General features: G+C 45.5%; 1 protein-coding gene across 2 annotated transcripts in view; it reads right to left on the bottom strand.

The window, feature by feature from the left end:
- The window catches only part of cntn3a.1 (contactin 3a, tandem duplicate 1), a 48,024-nt gene that overhangs the window by 4,415 nt on the left and 21,765 nt on the right, over nt 1–21,844 (bottom strand). The window contains exons 6-18 of one of the 2 annotated variants that reach the window (XM_029155106.3): nt 18,366–18,569; nt 17,981–18,083; nt 17,624–17,808; nt 15,263–15,402; nt 11,755–11,884; nt 10,555–10,705; nt 5,589–5,716; nt 3,781–3,956; nt 1,932–2,049; nt 1,616–1,774; nt 1,255–1,404; nt 950–1,020; nt 224–458 (exon numbers count right to left, since the gene is read on the bottom strand). In XM_029155106.3, the coding sequence (XP_029010939.1) occupies nt 224–458; nt 950–1,020; nt 1,255–1,404; nt 1,616–1,774; nt 1,932–2,049; nt 3,781–3,956; nt 5,589–5,716; nt 10,555–10,705; nt 11,755–11,884; nt 15,263–15,402; nt 17,624–17,808; nt 17,981–18,083; nt 18,366–18,569 (1,950 nt within the window). Of the gene's footprint in view, nt 1–223; nt 459–949; nt 1,021–1,254; nt 1,405–1,615; nt 1,775–1,931; nt 2,050–3,780; nt 3,957–5,588; nt 5,717–10,554; nt 10,706–11,754; nt 11,888–15,262; nt 15,403–17,623; nt 17,809–17,980; nt 18,084–18,365; nt 18,570–21,844 lie in introns of both variants that reach the window. The other variant, XM_029155105.3, reaches the window with a different exon arrangement.

Genomic DNA, 21,844 nt, shown 5'->3' with positions numbered 1-21,844 from the left:
GATGCAATCTGAATCTTTTAAAAGTGTAATATAAGTTTAACTGCCGGTTTTATAGATCCTAGAAGCGCAGCACAAATGGATTGAGAACAGCTCAGGGAAGGATGTCTATCACACTCAATAAAACATTGTTTCTACAAAATAAATGAAGCGACTGAAGGCTTTCATCGTCATCTGACAGCACAGTCGGATCTTAACGCGAGAAATGAAAATAACCAGGGCCCACCTTCCTCTGCTGAGTAGATAGTGGTCACTGGACTGAAGGGGCCCTCTCCCTTGTTGTTGTAAACCCCCACTTTGACTTGGTAAGGCGAGAACGGCGGAATGCTCTCATTCTTAAAGACGTATCTAGATGCATCTGGGGACGTGACTGCAGCCTGCATCCAGCCCTGAGCCCCGAGTGGGCGGAAAGCCACCACGTATCCAAAGCCCGGGCCGCTCTGCAGTTCCTCAGGAACAGGCTAAGGAGGTAAGAGATGACTCAGAGGGATGACTCAAGATGACTGATATTAAAGCTATTAATATCTAAAACAAATGCAGCTATGCGAGGAGTCGGGCACTTAGCGGAGAAGTGTGGAGGGTGTTTTTTGCGCTTGCAACGTATCATTCTGCTAAGTGACTAAGTGGCGGTGTGCTGCAGAAGAATTTAATGGGATTACTCAGGCAGTTAGACATTTTGCCTATATATGGTCCAATTTCACATCACGGGAACCGAATGAGCAAACTGATGCAACAAGCTCCAGCGAACGCGGAAAAAAAAAAATAATAAAAAAACGAAACGAAACCTTCAAACATTCAGGCAAGTTTTTCACCGCCGCTGTAAGAACTTGCATCATTTAATAAATATGTGCAATTTTATTTGTGTATTCGAATGTAGAAGACGAGCAAAGCACGAGCAAAAAAACACACCACACGTGAAAGCGAAAGCAATCAGATGTTAATGCAGCCGTACCTCCCAGGTGATGACCAGCTCTGAGCGTCCTCCTCCGCCGCCGTTCACCCTGGGCGGAGTCACCCTGGGAACTAGTGGTCGAATAAAGGCCGAGTTACTGGTATTAAACAAGCCAGAGCCAACACCCATGCTCACATAGGCAGTGTAATAAACTCAGGGAGGGTTTTTCATGTGTTTGATGCATGCTGGTTGTTCTTTAAACACCTCTTATATGAATGCGCTACACACTGACGTGTGGTTTAGGGCTGTTTGTACAGTAGTAGCAGCGTCTCCGTCTCTACACACAAAGGGAGTGTGACACGTACGCGTTTCTTTGGTGCGGGCCTTCTTGGACGGTTTGCTGGGCTCTCCGGCTCCTATGCTGTTGCTTGCCAGGACTCTGAACTCGTACTCCACCCAGGGACTCAAGTCGGCGACAGTGGCTGACAGCTGCTTCCCCCCGAGCTGCTCAGGAACTGAGACACATCACGGGAATAACCTTTCATCAGAGCCCTGCAAGATCTCGCCACTGAAAGCCAGCCAAGCTGATGGTGTGTTATTTACTGTGTTATCTCATGCGCGGTGTTTGAAAAGTATCCCAGCTGCACCCCCTCACTCTTTTTATCTCCCTAAAACACATCACATTTTTCCAGTCTCTGTACAGACGCCCGGAGGAAGCCGGCCTACCCGTAGTAACAGCTTGCCACCCGAGGGAGAAGGGCGTCCTGGCCTGGATGTTGTAGCCGAGGATGGGGCTGTGATTGTCCACCCCAGGCCCCCAGGAGAGCGAAGCCGTGGTCTCCGTCATCTCCAGCACCCGACACTCCACAGGGGGGCCGGGGGGACCTGCAAGCGCCATATTCAGTTTAAAGACAAGGAGAGTCATTTAAAACTATGGAACAATTCTATTCATAGTCACAGGCTGCTCTCATATTTTAAACAGGGTGTGCAAATGCAGGATGGACTAGTTCTTGTGTATATTGTATGTGTGCAGAAACCTTACCTCTTACTTCTACGTCCGTGGCAATAGACACGCTGTCCACCTTGGTCTGGACGGCACACGTGTATTTCCCAGCATGCCTCAGCTGAATGTTCCGGATCATGATGTCTCCAGCCAAGCGCTGTCCAAGCAGGAATTACAAGGGGAAAAAAAAAACAAAGCAAACAATCAGAGTTAATAAAGACGTAAAACAAGCAGAAAGCTGCAAAATGAACTTAAAGTGCTTCAGAAGCTGCAATGTCACCGTGATTTGTTCAGGCTTTCAGTTTATTACGCGGTGGAAGAAAAAGGTCCAACACGAGTCCAGGAAACAGCAAATGATTTATGAGGACAGTTCTTTGTGAGGAATTAAAAAAAAGAAGCTTCTTTCAGCAGCGTCCCTTTTATTAACTCTGACTCCATTTACTCTACAAATAACCGCCCTGCCCCAAATGCATTATTAGCTTTGAACTTTAAAGTTAGAGCTAATGTAAAGTTCATGTCTTATCTTAAAAAGTAACGGACTGTGAGCTGGAATGAAACTCAATTATTCTGATGAATAATCAGGGACATTTCCCAGCGATAAAACTTCAATTCCTTCCAGTCATTCGCTCTTTGAAAGTCCATCTTAAGTAATAATAGAACTCCTCACTGTTCTCTACATACAGCAGCGATGAGATGCCTACAAAGTACAACAATCACACGTGTGCCCCATCAGAATACAAAGGTGAATCACACTTTCATTCCACTGCATATATCCACCACAGGACCTGTAACAGTGATAAGGCTGCCTTGTCATGATTGATTGGGTAATTACCAAAACTAATTACAAAGCTGCACAGTTATCCTGGGTTCAACTCAATACTAAAAACGCTGATTGCATCCTTTCCTCCCTCTTTTCATCTTCCTTTCATCTTGACTAACACAACATATTAGACCCGAAGCATCCAGCGTCTTGTTCCAGGCTGACACCGCGAGTGGCGCTTTTTGTGTCGGTGACAGCTCATGCAGCGGCTCCAACAATTAGCCATGTGAAAAGCCCGGAGCGTGGTACTGCTTAGCGGCTCACAGGGGAGCGTTGTCCTCGCCGATAGTGACGCTGCTGTGAATCTTGCTGCGGGCGCAGACTTTTCATATTGTAAGACTTGCAGGAAACAGTATGCTCTCCACCAGCGCTTAATGGATGCAGCTGCAGGGCTTTAAGCATTAATGCTCTGTGGCCTCGTCTCAACGCGAAAGCCAACCCGCGCCACCGAATAACAGCGTTGAGCTGAGTTAGATGACATGCTTCCAATATCGCTATGGTTCGAGGTGGATGACGCTCTGCGTGTCCTCTTCACTCCAACGCAACTCAGACTTGACATGGTTAGAGCCAAGATCTGCTTTGAGTGAGTGTGAGTTCAAAGCAACTGCAGGGCTACAGGCAATTATGAAGCTCCTGTTGTTTATGATCATGTCAAACGCAGCAAAAACAAGAGGTGATAAGAAGCCAAGACCTCATAATTGCTTTTGCTAATTAAAAAGGAGAAATGTATTTGGTGTTAGATGATCAAATGAAATGCATGGCTGAGCAATGCATAATGAATTCCTTGGTTGCGGCTACAGTTGAGAAGAAGAGATGTTTTTAACAAGCAACGCAGGGAAACAGAGTGGAGAGTGACTAGGAACAGGTGTTCAACATGCTTTAAATGATAAGGCAGAAAAATTTGCTTTCTACCAGTGAAACAAAAACATTTACTGTAATGAGCATTTTATTAAGTTTATGCAGCACCTCTGAGCCAGTGAGTCTATTTAAACTACTGCATCCATGTGACCTCTGGACAACAAGGAATCCCGCAGCATTCACACAGTTCAAAGACAAAGCTGCACTTACCCCACCGACTTTTTCAAAATAAGCCCCGTGGCTCCCAAAGTGAATGAGCTGCTCGTTGAAGAACCAGGTGAACTTGAGCTCCAGAGTGGGGTCATGGGAGACCTGGCAGGGCAGCACGATGCTCTCCCCTACGGTCACGTCCAGGTGACCGGCCGGGCTGGTGATGACAGTGGGCTCTGAAACGCATGGAGACGTGGGCTACAGCTGGAGCGTGGCGGGTACTAAAAGCTGCAAAACATACTCGGGCCCTGTCCTCCATCAAATCCTCACCCACATTTTAACCAAACAGGATAAATGACTTTTCAGCCTGCCGCTGAGCTTCTATCGCATCCGTTACTGCTACTTTGGTAATTCAGAGCATGCTCTCACATATCACTCAACGACACATCCGAGTCTGTAATTTAGCTCTGTTTGTGCTGAGACAAAGAGCCACCCTATTTCATCTTCGCTGCGGTTTCGTGCATTACCATAATCTTTTGTCCGTCTCAGCTGGGTCTCGCATTCAACGGCAATATAGCGCAGGGCTGAGAGGGCCCGCGCGCCGGTTCACGGTGAATTATGCATGCATGTCATAAGCCTCTAATGGACAGGCAAGCCAATGCAGCATGTCAGGGGGAGTAAAGGTCTATATTCAGCTCTGTCAAAACAAGCTAGCTTGTTTATCTCGCCTCTCTGAGGACAACCGGCTGGTCACAGCGGCGCCTTCCAGGTAAGTTTTAAGCAAGTTTTTCCTCCAGATGCAAAATGAGGAGGGCAAAACTTTCTGTCTGTGATTGCAAAACTGTCAAAACTGTTTTTTTTTTTTTGCCGTTATGGACTGGAGGGAAAAAGGGCAAATAGACTCTTCACAGTATAACACTGCAGCATTTTACAAAAATAGCGCCTCTGAAAATAAAGACACATAAAGTAAGAAAAGACAAAGTAAACTTTCACATAATGTGACTTTACTCGATTTTCTGATAAAATATTAGTTTGATGTTCTCAATTAACAGCATGACTTACGCTGCCTAAAATAATGCTGTATTTATTAATTCGACCTAAGTTCACTGTACAGTAACTGTCACCTGGTACCAAATTGCACAATATAAAAATATTTGATTTAACATCTTGCATAAAATCCTTGTACTTCACTAAATACAAAAAATATATAAACTCTATATACTGTATATCAGCCCCATGTAAATAGGCTGCGGCGAAGAGAAAGCCAAGTTTCACTTCTAAGTCGATTTGCAATTCAAAAATCTGAGGAATCACCAAAAGGCATTTTAATAGAGTGCTGTTGTTGACTCTGCTCTTTAGAAAGACCTACAAAATTCATTGCGCTGCAGAAGTATGTGATTTAAATGAATTGAAGTCTTAAATAAACCGAGCGTGGCTACGAGCCACTACAGGAGGAAAAAAAAAAAGATGAATTAAACATGGAGGCCCCAGAATGCAATAAAGCTCATGTCTCACTTCCTTCAGCTGCGACCAATCAGCTAATTGGACGGTATATCTGTCAGGCTGGACGGGGCTGCGCTTCGTGGCAACCCTGATTCACAGTTTGTTTATCAGGTGTGCACCGGGGTCAGCGCTGCTTAATTTTAAATGCAGCATTGATCTGTTGTGTCTCACCCTTTGCCGGCTAGCGCCAGGTATTTGTTTTGTGTTTCACCAAAATACTGACAACATAAATGATGTGTTACTCTGCTACAAGAGCAGGGCAGCAAACTTCTGGCCGGGCTGATGTTGAAGGGATTACAAAGTTTCCAACCAACAGCTAGTGTTGAAGACATTTTAACACCTACGCAGATGTGTGAATGTCTTACCTTTAACCAACAGGCTCCCGGCGCTGCTCGCCACGCCAAACTGGTTCCTGGCCACACATGTGTAGAGTCCAGCATCCGTTTTCGTGACGTTGGAGATCCGCAGACTTCCATTGTCCAGCACCGTAACCCTGCGGAGGGCGAAGCACAGGAGCAGGTTAATAAAGCGCGGCTGCACTGCCGTCGCTTTAAATTCAAATGATATTCAAAGTGCGTAGAAATCCGTCTAACAGGGCGCACGACTTCGGTGTCCTACAGCATTTCAACTTCAGCTCGGAGTTTATCGGTGCCGATTTTAATTGGCTCCCTCCTCGTTGATGTGACAGAGAGAAAAGCTCAGTTTGATTCCTCCGCGCTGAGCTGATAAGAACGGAGCGAGATCACTGGATGGCAGGAGCGCCTCGTCCCGGGTTCATGGGAATATCAAAGGGAATTGGAAATAAGTGACTGTTATAGATCTGCTCATACAGCATTAGCATATCACAACGTTATTTACAAACAGCACTCACATTTACATTTAACAGGAGCGCGGCTTTATAGACAACTTCCATAAACATGCCATAGAATGCATCGGAGATAACCAATGTACTCCCGCTGCCAAAGCACCGCCATAATATTAGTCATACGTAACAAGAGGAACAAAATCAGATGTCTGCAGCTGTTAATTTCTCACGTAGCCAAATGCAAAGCGGTCCACACAGCCACTACCATCCAGAGCTACAACTGCAGCTCTGGATTTACAGCAGCACCGACGGAGGCACTGCAGCTGCCTGACAAACAGCTACCGCGGACTCATCAGGGAGTCTCACGTTCCATCTGCCCGCATCATCCGTCAGGGCTGAATAATGTTCCCAGACAGAGAGCGTGTGCTGATGTTAGTTCCCCCGGACGTAAAACACCATATGAAAGACAGAAGTCAGCAATAAGTCATTAGTGGGATGATACAGCGATAATCACCCCCCTGACTTTGCTGTCATGCGTGTTTAAGACGAGCAGACGCAGCTCCACCATTTCCACGTTTGACTGCTGTTACTTCGTTATCTGGACTGTACAAGCTGAAAAGCCAGTCCTAAAAAACGTTGATGGCCACTTAAGAATTATTGAAAAGAATTTTTGAAAAGGATTTTGAAAGCACGTCAGCGTCGGCGGGACCTCGGCGGCTGTGTACACAAGCAGCCGGCAAAACATCACGATGGAACTCACGCGCAAGCGTTCAGGCGAAGTCAGGGACAAAGGCAGGAAATGAATAAAAGGTGAGAGATGAGATTCATCTTCCCGACACTTCCCCCAAACTAGTTTAGACGCGAGCACAATCGCTGGGAGACGACAATGAAAGCATTTAGTTAATTCTGTTTACAGTGGCGCTGGAATAAAGCCCGGCGCTTTGTGAGAAACGTGCAGAGTTAAAAGCGGCTCTGCGGCCGTGAGATCTGAACGCTTTGGGTATTTATCGTTAACCCTGAGACCTTTCCATGGCTTTGGCTGTTTAGCATATTTACATGTGTTTTATTGAGTTCTGCGATGCATCCATTCAAAACCACCATAAAATAATGCGTTTCAGGACCATTCAATATCAAATTTCACCGTGAGAAGAAAACATCATCACTAAATTGCACTCTATTATTATCACTAAGCCCAACTTCTCAGTTCTACGCCTACACTTGAATCTCTGCACGTCTGATGAGTTTATTTTGTAGTGAATAAACTGAAATGAGTAAATACTATACAAATTCTACAGAAGACTTACTACAAGTTAGTTTTAATATTAATTATGGCTCATGGTAGTCGTCTTAGTCTGTCTACTGTACATTAGAGAACCGCTGCAAATGTCTGTTGGTGTCAAACGTCCACCATTAAATATCCTTCCTTCATTTAATATGAGGATTAAGAAAAGAAACAGTATCTCAAGAATGGTGGGAGAGAAATGCGATGCCTAATACACATGACTAATGCAGTGTGTGCGGTCAGTGAGGGGTTAAAGGGTTAGCCACCCTTATCTGGAGAGAACAAAAACAATAAGAGGCAGGACGTGTTCAGCTCCGTCATTAAGTCAAGGGTCTGCGGCGTAAGGAGCAAAGCTGAGCATCTACAGCATCAGGGCAGATTCTCTGGAGGGATCAATGCAATACAGTAGCACTGTTAATATGAGCCCTCTGCCTGGTGGAGCCATATTTAATTGGCTGGATGTTACATTTTTACAAAGAAGCAATAACCATCAAGCTTAATGGATAAATGTTTTACAATGTGAAACAGTTGTCAGACTTTAAGTAGATTCTGACGCCGTTATTCTCTGAGGTGTAAATGACCTTCCTCGTGCTGTGAGACACTGACCAGCCTGATGGATTAACTGGTATAATCAGGTTGAGAGTTAACTGTACAGTAGTAATCTGTCATTTCCATCTGTTTAATAGTGTGTTTTACTGTTGGCTATAAAGCTTCACGCTGCGGCTGAACAACACTTTACTGCTATTTATTCATAGAGCTTCAGTATTTGTTCATAAATATTTCTGTGAAGCATCTGAGGACGCTGCATAATGACTGTGGGACAAATGTGTTATTGACATTTTTGAGGAATGAGGAGCAGAAAAGCTCCGCCGCTTTATCTTTTCTAGAAACTCCGGCCAGGCTGGAAAACGTTCAGGTCTCTCCTCCACTAAAAACCGGTCACGTCAGTTTGATCCCACTGTTTCCCACCGGGACTGAGGTTGTGGGACACTCTCTGACTCCCTACAAATGAATGACTGCAGCGGAACATGGCTTGTTCTGTAAATCTTTTACACAGCACCGCGCCGTGATGGGGGCGGAGGTGATGTTTCACACAGAACCGCTCTGAAAGAGGAACTTAAACTCTTTTCTTAAACGTTCCTTGAAGGCAGCTCGGCCCCCCCAGGTCGATCAAAAATGACCGGTACCGCCTCAGAGGCAGCGAGAATTAAAATGCATTAGTCTCTGCTGCAGAGTTCATTCCCCGTTGAGCCGGGGGTGTTCGCTCCCCTAACTGAACCCAGCGTTTTCTTTGTAATGGACTATAACAAAGAGTTATGGATATGAGATGTCACGGGGATAAGACTCGCTATTAGACTGTGCAGCAGCGTATGTCGGGCTCCCTCCCCTCCAACGCGCGAGTTGTAGTTATTTTTCTAGACATTAAGCAATTAAGACATTGAGAATATTATAGGGTACACACTGTATGTGCTATGTGGCGTTAAACGGGCACTTTACCTCAACCTGTTGGTTACTGCTGTAAACTAAACAGCCTGCTTGTTTCTCCATGTGTTGCAATAACCAGTAAATGAAAAACATTATTTCAACCACTAAAGAAGAGCCGCATAATTAGCACAGCGTATTACCTCAAGCACAAACGCACAATGTTTGGCTTAACATACAGAGAGAACAAAGCAGTGGGATTCTAAATGGATTCCCATTACATGACAGACTTGGACAATTCCTGAAAGCTGTTGCCTGTGTCCGTTTTACACAGTCGCTGGCCTGGGTCAGCGGTGGAATCAAATTAAAGGATGGCGTCTCTCGTGCTCTGAGTGCACTGCAATCTTGTTTCACATGAGCCGGCGCAGGTAACGTCACCGCGTGGTTTCATTAATCAGATCCTGCCTTGTTTTTCGTTGATTTGTACTCCCTTGCTCCCGATCCTTGAAAACATTATCCCTGGAAGATTAGAAGGAATTATGGGTATTTTAGTTGAGCCGCTGGGATGGATTAGTGTGGTGCTGCGGCTGTAATAGCATCGGTAGCAGCCCCCATTCCGATACAGAGGAGAGTAAATGCTAACGAGTCAGGATTGGGGGAATAGGTATGCGAGGGATGCTGCTATAATTTTATAGCCTTACATCTTGCATGCAGGCTGCAGAGCTGTAACGTCAAATCTCAAATGGGAAATCTCGCCTTTATGGGCCAAACTGATATTGCACATCGCGGCGAGGATGCATTTTCCCTTCAATGCTTAGGAGGATGATAAATCAGCAAGCAGGGTCCAATATTTATCAGGCATTAGCGACACGTAATCTTGCTGCTGATTCGGCTGTTCCTCGTTAAATGAAAGATTTCACTCCTGGAAACCAAGAAGTCTCATCCGGGTGCCATCGGCAGCATCACAGCTGCAATAAGGCCCCACCTTGAGGTTCATCCCCCAAAGAGCAGGCAGTGTCTGACTGGGAGGTTAGTAGCTACAGCAGTACGAGTTGTCAGTCATAGCTGCTGTTTCTGCTCCTTTATCTTGTCGGCTGCTGACACACTGTGGATAAAGTAATTACTAGAATTTCTCATGTGATAATGAATGGGCAAGTAAACCAGGACATCCACTTCACTAATAAAGGCCAATATCGAAGGGCTGCTTTCTTCGGGGGAGGAACAGTTTCTCCTCACCTGCTTTACTTTACTTTATTCCCTTGTTATTGTCCTCTCCAGAATACAGCGGTATTGCATTGATCGGTGCTTAACCTGGATTCTAATAAAACAACGTGTCCAGCTGGTTTCCCTGGCGTCCCCGCCGCTATCACACAAGGATGCATGTTGCTCAGCGGCTGGCCATTGATCAGTCCTTTTGGGAATTTCATCTGCGTCTTCGGTGTCTCAGCAGTGGCCCGGATCATCGTTCGCCTCGCGCTCTAATGATCCTCCGGGCCTTACATGCTGCTAATGAGCTGATGGATCAGCGCATCGATCCAAGTGCTGCAGTCTAGGAAAGGCCAATTACCTTAAGTAAACAGTGCAGAAAGCGGCTCCTAGTGCCGCCAGGAGGGCCGCGCACACGCACAATGGAGTTTAGAGGAGAAATGCAGATTGCACAGAGAACGCGGTGGAGTACAGGAGGCGTTATGCAATTCACGCTGTGGCTCAGTTCTTCGCAGTTTGTCACCATGAATATCAAGTAGGAAAAAAATAAAATAAGAAAACAAAGTACTACTCCACACGCAGACTTATTGCTCCACGCCGATAATAATCCAAGTACCTGTGGTTCTCTCTCAGGGCGTCCTTCCCTTTCCTCCAAGAGATCACACCCCACGGAGACATCCTGGGCTTGCACTCAATCAGAATGTCGCCACCCTGTCGGGCCAGGGTTTGGGCCTTTAACAAGTTCTGGGAGAAGTCTGGAGCGATGGCTGACGGGGAGAGAGAGGAAGAAGAAAGAGATTTAATTTACTTTCAGAGAAATAGAAACAGAGGAGCTGAGGGATTAAAAGCATTGAGGGCAAGGGAGAGGAGGAGCGTCCTAAGAGCACACGGGTCACTCCATCGATTAGGTTCAGTGCGTCGGGTCTCGCATCCTGCATAGACGGACACACGGGAGAACCTGATTTAAAGGGAGAGTAACTATGTTCTTCAAAAGGGACAAGACGCATTAAAGATTGAGTCGAAGGGCTGTGAAGGAAAAATAAGAGAATGTAGAATGAGAGGGGGGCTTTGTTGCCTGTGTTTTTTCGCTGTAATTACTGAAGCGCCGTCGTCTCGAGCCGTTTCACATGCACACCGGCTCAGCAGAAAGCTCTTCAAAGCGAACCCAGGCCGGCGCCATCGACGCGGCCGAGCACCTGCCAATGCATGTGCTGCAAATGCACACGCGATGCAGGAGCACTTAGACACGCGTCGCACGGGGCAGCGATGAGGAGAGTTTATATGAGCATACGTCTAAAAGTAGAAATCATAGATGCAATAAGATATGTTTGCGCTTCTGTACTGGCATTAATAAGGCAACGAATCAGTCTGTATGGCAGGAATGGAAGGGAACGTTATTGAAAATTAAAATAGCTCATAAATTATCTTTATCTCTCTGAAAAAGTTTCTGTCAAAGTAGTGTACTATTATTATTTAATTAATTAACTAACTAAAACAATGGCAACATTTGTAAGATGTTACTCTAAATTAATTATCATTGTGTATTATGTTGTACTGAATTTAATAAAATAGTAACATTATATTGTTACCAGGCAAACTACAGAACTAAAAGAAGTCTGCACATAAAGATGTTTTTCCCTCTGAGCATATTGAACACTAGCAAGAGAGAAACAAAGAAATGCAATCGGGTTGATGGAAGCTGATGGAAGATCAATTATCATTAGGACCTACTGCAAAGCGCCAACTTAAAAAATTACCATTGGGGAAAAAAAAGAAAAGACGGTTTGTAGGTGGAGAGTGCCCGCTCTTACTGTACCTAGGACTCGCAGCTCAGCGTTGGTGAAGATCCGGCCATGCTTGTTCTCAGCCACGCACTGGTACATGCCGATGTCAGCGAGATTCAGGCTGCTAATAGTTAGCAACCCGTTGTTCACTTGGACTCGGTCCTGCTGCAAAGAGACACACACACGTGCGATAAACAGTGGATGACTTGAAGGAGAAGGCGCCGTGCGAACCTGACAGCACAACCCTCAGCAAAAGACGCTGGAGTAGTCGCCTCTGGCGCGGAAATCATCCTCAGCACAAGGTTTGGATCCAATCAGGAACCGCTGTGCTGCTTCTGCTGTAGCAGTTGGTAAATGATTGTGACAAGGACACTTGACACAAAAATCACACTGGGACCCATGATAATGGAGCTGTATTAGCATTTTTGAAACACTTGGAGAAAGAAAAGAAAAAATATCAATCTGTGGTGTAATATTACAAAACTGCTGGTGAGTTTAACACGTCACTCACTGTGTCTGAGTGGTTCTACACTCGGACTAGAATAAAAATCTAATAATTTCTTATTATTGAATACCCTGTAATTTATAGCATGTCTTACTGTATGTGTGACTGTTTACCTTTATTGCCTTTAATGTGAACATTCCTCCAGTTAATACGGAGATACGGAGCCAACGACCACTACACATACTGTAGAAGCATCATTATTTGTCATCTCACTGTGGATGATGTGGTTTTCTTATTTTATTATATTTTTTCTTAAGAAATGTGCGAAACCTATTACAAGGAAAGTAATAAGCAGCCCAATTAGTGCCATAGCAGGATGGCTGACTAAATGTTAACATGGATGCTGGACGACTGTACATCTCTCGGCGGGTAGGTAATTAGGCCTATATAGAGATATTTTAAGTACCTCGATGACAACTGTGTTCACAATGAAGAATGGCCCGATCTAATTCAAGCTTTAGCGACATTTCTCTTCCTCCTTGGGGGTGTGGATAATTGAAACGCTGCTCATGTTCAGTGGTTTTAATGGGCCAACGGTGACTAGCTATAACACCCCCCCCCCTGCTTAGCAAAGCCGTGCGACATTATCAGAGTCAGACGTCTGCTAGATTAATCCAGACACAAGCTGCAGCGCACCGGTTCATTTTTAGTTAAAAGGAGCAGAAATCTTATATTTATTAGGGCAAAACAAATAAAAATCAATTCTACATAAATACTGTAGCAGTAACACCTGAGCCTCTTCCCTTCTGTTCTGCACCTTTTGACTTTAACATGTTTTGCCGCTGATTTCTGCTCCCTTTTTATACTGTGTCAATTTAGGGGGGCTGCACTCACTGTTCTTGCCCTTGATCTTTCCCATTGAGCGTAGTCAGACCTTTTAATGTCACCGACAAAGTAGTCCAGAGGGTCCTGCCGCCAGTCTGTCTGTCGTCTGGAATCATTACAGCGCTGCCACAAAAGACAAGGACTGTCCCTTAACATCAGTCAGACACTGCTGAGGATCCTCAAATAGGCCCTTTCTGAGGCCTCGTCACACGACGGACACACGGCTGACCTGGCGCTGAAGCTGCCGCCAGAGGGGGTTCCTGGGTGAAGATGAATGCGGCTGTTTTCAAGAGCAGCACAATGAGTCAGTAGGCTTTTTTTTTTTTTTTGGCAGGGACTTGATGCTTATATGTGTGTTCAAGTGAAAAGTATGACTGAGAGATGGAACAAGGAAGAGGAGAGAGAGCGCTGTGTCTTTGAAGACATCATAGAAGGTCCTTTCTGGTTCAACAGCCTGCAGGGATAAAAGAGGTGAAAGAGATCTGTTCAAGTGCACGAGCTGGTGCCACACAACACAACTCTGCAGCCGGTGCCTGTTAGGAAAAGCCCCAGAGGCCCAGCGGTGGCTCTATCACAGACTCTTTAGCCCCGGTGACAAATGGTGGCGTTCGCCCGCTTTACGGCCGTCATTAGTTATACTTGACTCCTCCCTGAGCATCACCGTTTTGAGCAGCTGCGAAAACGCAAATGATGGACACGCTGTTGCGTGCCAGTGATTTAATGATACCATTCCTGTATGATTTGTAAGTCTGAAGGCAGCAGTCTGAGTTTGCAGGTCAAAGGTAGAGAAATATCAAAAACACTCTCATGGTGGAGCTCGTGGCAGAGTGGAAAAATACAGGCGTGAGTGGGTCCTTGTTTCGCCAGGGTGACATTTTGAAGTGACAGCCCTCCTCTGTGCCATTTAATTCCCTTGGAGGGCACCCAAAAGAGAGAGAGAGAAAGAGAGAGAGAGAGAGAGAGAGAGAGAGAGAGAGAGAGAGAGAGAGAGAGAGAGAGAGAGAGAGAGGGAAGAAAAGAAAGCTTGAAAGGGGATGCAAGAAAAGAGAAAGAGTACGACAGATGCTGAGATAAAGAGAGAGAGAGAGAGAGAGAGAAAGAGAGAGAGAGAGAGAGGAGGACTGATCCATTCTAATGAGGAATAACAAATGGCCCCCTTGGCCTTCCTCGCTTTCTCCCTCTCTCTACATCGCTGACCTTTGAGTTTGGAAATTGATTTACCGTTGCCGCTGTTGATGGTGGCATTTTGAAAATGGTAACACCCCACCTCATTAATACAGCCACATGTACAGAGAATATGTCACCTTGGTCACCTGCCAAATGAATTTCTACAATGTTATTTACAAATCAATATCGGAGACGCACAGGTGAAGTGATAAAGGTTTCTTGTGGTTAAGGATGTGTGGCAAATGGAGGAAGTGACCTTTGTCAGTCTCTCCACAGAGTGCCACAAACAGCGAGCAGCAAGTACTCAGGACAAGAACAGCGTGCACAATTTACAAGTAACTAACCTTGTGTCTTGAAAGTGCGAGCGCGATTACGCTGTCGCCGCAGGTAAGAGTGCCGCCAAATAACAGGAAGCTAAACCCACCTGGCCATTTCAAAGACGCCAAACAGCCTCGACGCGAACCGTTGTTTGCAGGCCGCGCACAACGAGACACAAGACGCGGCACATTTCCCTAAACGCAAACTGAATTTGGGATGATAAGGCATTTTTCACCTTCCCCAGAGAGAAAGCCTTTAATGACAACACTGAGAGCAGCAGATAGGGGAGACGGAGCCAAGTCGTCAACACAGTCCCCGGTTGGTGACAGGCAGAAAATGGCTTCGCTTTGGCTGCGGCGCGCGACACGCACAAACACCCTCCCGCAGCACAGGCACACACATTCGATGCCAGTTTGTTCAGTTCCAAGCACATACAAGCACTTGATGTGTTCCTGCCAAGCGCAGAGGCCTGCGAGTTGGAACCGTAACCAGCAAAATGAATCCAGTAAAGCAGTGATATGAGCCTCCCCTAATGTAAGACGCTCCTTATTATTGCAGTCTGGAGATATTACATTACGTTCACCTCGGCGCGCCGCTGTAATGACAAATGCAACATTTAAACACGTGCCTTTTATACTCAGCCTTGCAGCTTCAGCAGTCTTAATATTTGTTGTCAGAGCATTTGATTAAAAGCGAGGAAGGCGCATTACTTCCAGAACCCTTACCTCCATGGGGTCCAGGGGCTCCCCGTTCTTCAGCCAGCGGTACGAGGCCTTGGGTTTGGCGCTGGCCTTGCACTCCCACACCAGCGTGTCATCGATGGTCTTCTGCACGTCCTGGGGCTTCTCGGTCAGGTGAGGCGCCGCTGACGGTCACAAAGTAGCGGCACAGCGTTACATTCATTTTTCTCATCTCAAGTACCCTGCTGTTTTTACAATAAATCAATAAACCAACCAAGCAGCCTATTACTTTATTAAAGAAGCAACCGAGGGCACAGATCATAAATCCACTTCCAATTAACCCAAAGCTGACCTCCACTTGAAAAATGTATAAATAAAAACGAGTGCATAAGCAGAAAACTGGAAGGGATCGATAGTGAACGGTTGAAAGTATCCAGTGTACAGCTGAAATTCACAGGCTAAGATTTTACATGTGATACAAGCAGCTGGTCGAGATTGCGACTTACTGGGCTATTACACACTTTGCAAGGTTTACTGTATAATGATTGGATTTTAATTGCACTGTTTTAACAAAGCAGAAAATGGATTCAAGATTATATTACTTTTTCCATTTGATACTTCAATAAACCTTTTTGGAAATACTTCAATGTTTATGATGGTGGACCTGGTGATAGTGTAGATTTATGGGCCTTGGAAGATACAGACTTAAATACTTACTGTGTGAATTTGATAATAATAATCTTAATAATAATGCAATAAATCTTTAGGTCGTAATGAGCTCTGTGCAGCCTAGAATATAAAGGGGATAAAAGTTTTGTTTGGGAGCAGTTTGACATATTCCATCCATCGCATTTGCTCTTAAGAAACTCTGTTCCCGCAAACCTAAAAGCTAAAATCATGAAACCATTAGATAACAGAAATGTCTGGAAGTGTAAAGATAACAGGGCATTTTGAAATAAATGGCAGTGTTTCTCACTGATTATTTCTGTCGTCGGTCGGTAACGGCGCCGCACGCATTGCCTGAAGTGCATTTAACGTGGTGCGAGCGAATTCTGACTCACTCAAGTAATATCTGAAAGCTCACAGAATAAAAAAAAGCAGCCCCGCATGAGAACTGCGATAATATTGTTATCCAAAAAACAAACCGTCTTCGTCGCTCTTTTCATGAAAAGAAAAGGCATAACATAAACATCCAGACACGAGCGAGTGCTAATGAACTGAGAAGGCATCGCTGTACGGAGCACAAACACCGCGCGACACGCTTTAACGACAATACAAATGAGACCGTCGAAGGCAACGCCAATGCAGAGGAGGACGCCATGCGAGCACACAGTCGGCGTGATGGCGTGCGAGCCCAGTCAAACGCCATCAATTGCTAAACCATGATCTAATTTCATAAATCCCCTGGAACTACAGAAGGACAATTAAGTGGGAAATCGAAGGAGAGGCCACTCCTTATTGTTCCTTCGCTCACATCGGTGGGGAGTCACAGACACCACATCCTCGTATCGATTCTCCTATTCTTCTATAGAGTTGATGGATGTCCCACGAGCTACTGTCTATGTGAGTTTAAAATGAGATTACGGATTTTTATCACCTGGCGACGGGCCAGTCTGCGCGGCTTTGGGATGAGGTGGGACGTAAATCCAAGAAGGAGAAACACCGCAGTAACGAACAGGGGCGCTGAGACCTTGCAATGCGCCACCGCCATCATAGCATCTCACACACACATATCGAGATGCTTCCTGCTTTAAAGCAAAACATGTTAAATCCTCATACAGGTACCCTGAGAGCATCTCATCTTACCCACAGGTGCCACACAGAGACAAAAAAAACGACATTATCATATCAAAGGCATCCTCTTTTGCAGGAAAGAAGAATCTGGAGTTGATGATTTCAGTCAAGCGAGTCTCTACAGCACCTTGTAGGCAGACATCAGCTTATAAAGTGCAAAAACAGCCAAGAGAAACCATAAAGATCCTTCATTAAAGGCTGTTAGAGCTTTCTGAAACGTCTGATGCTGGTGAGGGGAGGGAAAAAAATCCCCTCTCGCTGAAAGGTGGCATAAATCTGTGTGCACCAGCCTGGTGTTAGCCGCTGGCACAATAAAAAGCTTGTCAGAAATGACCTACTGGTAATAGGTTAATTTACAGCCCCATTCCACTATATGATGCGGTTATGTATGGGATCTAATAAAAGCTACAGATTGCATGACAACAAATAAAACTTTTTGTTAGACTCATACCAGAGCTACACTTCTGCTCTGCGAGATCTCCTCAGTGGCAGTGAACAGCCGAGGCTGCGAATCAATGGGACGTATGGAAGCAGTCGATATACGACATGATACGTTAGGAAGACAACTGACAGATTAACGGCGGGACACGCTCTCCGGTTTCTCCTACTCACCGTAGAAAGTCAGTTTTCCTCTCACCGAGTTCCTGCCTCTGCTGTTTTCAGCCACGCATTCATAAATGCCCGCATCCTCCTGCTGGAAGTAAGGAATCTCTAAAACGCCGCTGGCTTTATTTATGTCCACTTTCCTGGCAAAGGAGGCTCCATCAAGTCTCCTCCAGCTGATGGCTGGCACCGGGCTAGAGGCGGAGGAATAAGAAACAGCAAGGTCACGGAAGGAAGAATGTTAAATAAGTTGATAAATCATGTCCATAAACCATAATTAATCTTCGTCTCTGGCTATTCTTGGTGTAATTGAAATGTGAACTCTTCTGCCCTGATGATCACTCATACAGTTACAGCGGGACGTACTTTCCCAGCGCGAAACATTCCAGTTTGACTGTGGAGCTCTTGGCAACAGGCACAACTTCAGGAAACTGCACTTCAATCTTTGGCTCGTATTCGCCCATCGCACCTGGAGACACAGCGGCAGAGACGGTTGACGTTGCGCAGGGCAACGGGAAATCAAACCATTAAAACATTATGAGAGCGAGAAGAGTAAACTTTCCATTGTGAGCTAAGTCGGTGACATTAATGAGCTACTGATGATTCAGTCTCCTGGCAGCAGTTGGCTGAAATCGATGGTCACCAGCTCAAGCTTTCACCTTTAAAACTCGTCTTACTGTAGCTAATTAAAGGGAGAGCAGCACTGCGCTACATGCCATTCTGCAGCCTAGTAACTGGGATAAATCCATACCATCAACCCGCAGCACTAGCGGGGTGGGAGGTCCTTGGACACTGGTTTTGGTGACCGTGTTGGTGACGACGCACGTGTAGTTGCCCACGTCGGAGGGCTCCACTTTGGCGATGTAGAGGTTGCCCGTCTTCTGGGACACGAACCGCCGCATGTCCTGGACGACGAACGACGGGTATTCGTTGAAGATCCACGTGAACGTCAGGTCTGGGGAATAAGGAATAATCAATTACATCGTATTAAATATTATCTATGTCCATGTACGGATAGCATGTGCCTCATCGGTGGTGTTATCACTTAGCCTTGAGTGGAAGCCTTCTGGGACGAAGCAATTAATGGACTGAACTGTGTGCCAGCCGTCCATGATTAAAAACACAATTCATAATTGAGGAGCAATTAATCTAAGTCACTGGTGGATAAATGCCCTTAATATGGTGAGAATCTACAGGTTTACTATTTTTATAGCAGGGTGATGAGCGGGGATAAGGCTTAGCGTTGCAGGTTAGCACAATAGTCTTTACTTCCACGGCAGGAACGTTCAGTTTAAAGGTTGTTCGGACAAATGAGTGATCAGGTGCCGATTTAACCTCCTTTAAAACCAACCAAGCGCATCGGGGCACAGTGTTTAAATCCCATCTGTTCCGGTGGGTCTGCTCGGCGACGAGTCGGCACCATGTGGACACTAACAACGGGACTTTATCATAAAGCGCGCCGCGCTCCTCTCGGTCACCTCCACCGTAACGACCGCACGACGGGGGGCCTCAAGCGGGACTCACTAAATGCAAAGTCACGTTGTTGAGCGAATGCCGTGATGTCCAATAAGCACATGATCAAATGAATGTTCTTAAATTAACAGGACTCTTGATGCTGTTTGACTCTGTACATGTTGCAAGCTACGATAAAACAGGTGCCTACTGTACTGTAACTATATCACCACTTCCTGAATAAATAGATTTAGATTCCTATCACATTTTACAATCTAATTGGAAGGTATTTAAAAACACAGAGCCGGTGGTTACTTATAATAAACAACCAGCATCTTCGTCTGCAGCAACAGAGGCCCGCAACTCAACCCTGAAGCAGCAGCTCGTGCATAAAAAAACGGTATAATGCACAATAAACAACATGCATTACAGATCATGTTATTCAGCCTGGCACTACACGGTCCACTATTCATCATCCATGATAACAAGTTCCTGTGAAATCCTCCCAGCACTATCAAGCAAATAGAATACAGTCAGAGAGGTTGTGGATTAACAATCAGCGACATAATAAAAAGGAATGATGGTGTTTTGACATATTGACACAAGGATAAATTGCTCTGGACCGTGCTGCATCCCCGTCCCAAAAGCAATCTTGGCCGTTGGTAAAAACTTGTCTAAGCGATGACTCGGCACTACAGTACAGGGAATAATTGAGACGTGATTTGGACACTCATCTACTGACTCAGTATTCTTCGCTGCTGGCCTTTAGGGCACGAGCGGATGTGTGGGCTTTGACATATTACTGCAATCCTCGCGAATCACAAGGCGACATGCGATCCCGAGCTCGTGCAGCGCGTGTATGTGGAGATGCACCTCGGAGCGGGTGCCGCTCGCGCAGCGCCGGCGTTTAATAAGGACGAGGGAAAGTTCACGGCGGAAACGCTGGTGGAGTCATACGTCTGCTAACAACCTGCAGTTACTCATACGTGCCGTTTGCTTCGGCATAAAAGGCAGCTTGACATTTTGAGAAATATGCTTGTTTGCTGAGTGGGAGGATCAATACCAGTCTCGTGTCTGTATAGTATCTACGATGAGACATTAATAACCCAAAGAAGACCCTCAAACCCTATGAAATAGAAGAAGCCTCCAGCGGGCCAGGCTACGTTAAGATCACCTAATTCTGGCTACACTTCAAACTTCACATAAAACTACAAAACACGTATGATTTGCTGAATCCAACAGCATCATAAGTTATTTAAAGCACAATAGGTTTATGCAGATTCTTTGTATCGACTGTGACTGTGTCTTAGCTTGATCTACCCCACTCACAGAGGGAACATCAGTTATATCCCTTTCTTCTTTCTCTCACGCCGAAGGGCATCTATATTTAATGCATGTTTTTAAAACAACACTTACCAATTGTACAGGGCACGGCGACCGTGGGAGGCTACTAGTTGGATGGTTAAAGATTCATGGTGGGAAACAGGAAGTGTAGGGAGCTATTGCTCGCATTCGATGATCTGACTTTAAAGCCTTCTGCGAATGGATGGTAATGGAATAATGCAATCACGGATGACAGTGAGTGGCACATTCTCACCGTGGCTCCATTTAGCCCCGGTATAATGAACAAGCGGCATCAATTCCCCCCTTAATGATCTGAATGGAAGGGAGAGAAATGGAACATGACAGACCAAGGACATACTGTGGAGAATCCAGAGTGGCTGTGTTGTGGCGAGGAAAAACGTGAGCAACTTGGGTCAAAGTCTATGTTTCCAGGTCTGTTCCTTAGACAATTGCAGCCATTAAGCAGCGCTACCCCTTCTGTATTCACAACACACAACAAGTTCACTCTATAAAATGGATTAGGTCATGCACATGGGAAAAATCCCTGCGAGCTGTGTGTGTTGTTACTGGTGAGCGAGCAGCCTCTTATTTTGAGGGTAGATGCACCGAATAGAGAGAACAAGTGATTTCAGCCTTGAGTAAACCTAAAAGGCCCGTTCCATTAGCAAAAGGAGGTCAGATGCATTAGGTCGCAGTGATCCAGACTCTGAAAGGAAGAGACTGACACATTCAGACATCGAATGCAAATACAGTTATAGTCCAGTAAAAGAGACTTGCTCTTGGATGTTTTCACCATATTCTGGTGAAAGTGCGTCCTCAAACTGCACTGGAGCTTTGGAGCGTCCTGGCCGAATCGAACGGCCTCCCGCTGCTATCTTGGGGGTTTTGAGGCATCATTAAAATGAAGTAATGGCTTCCTGAATCATGCATGGGCTACTGAAACCCTCTAAAGGGGAGATGAGGCAGATCCTCGTCTGTGGCTGCAACATGCTGATCATGAATTATGTCCTGTCACCATTTATGAGCGCACGCGTCTCACTTTTCTGCCAATGTTAGAGGCTATTTAAATGCAAGTCAGGATGTCCTTTGTTTCGAATGTTCAGCAGAACAGTGAAAGGTGAACTCACCGATGAGTATTATTATTATTATTACACGTCCACAGATATTTAAATCATATTCTTTAAATCAAGAAACAGACACGTTTTTACCAATATTGGTTGGTGTTGAAGGATGTGACAAAATCCAAATGAATACATCATTACCATAGCAGATAGTCAGGCTAGGTTTTCAGTAAAGATATTAAAAGCCGGAAACGATTCGTCCCGAGGCCCGTCTCAACATTATCCACATCTCTGTCAACAGGAAAATCCCCGATGACAGCTGCAGAGAAATATTGTCAGAAAAATGGATCATTTCGAGCACTTTGCTGGAAAC

This window comes from Betta splendens, chromosome 7, assembly GCF_900634795.4.
Source record: "Betta splendens chromosome 7, fBetSpl5.4, whole genome shotgun sequence".
Taxonomy (NCBI): domain Eukaryota; kingdom Metazoa; phylum Chordata; class Actinopteri; order Anabantiformes; family Osphronemidae; genus Betta; species Betta splendens.
Note: the sequence above shows the minus strand (reverse complement) of the source record. Positions and strands in the feature narration are given on the sequence as shown.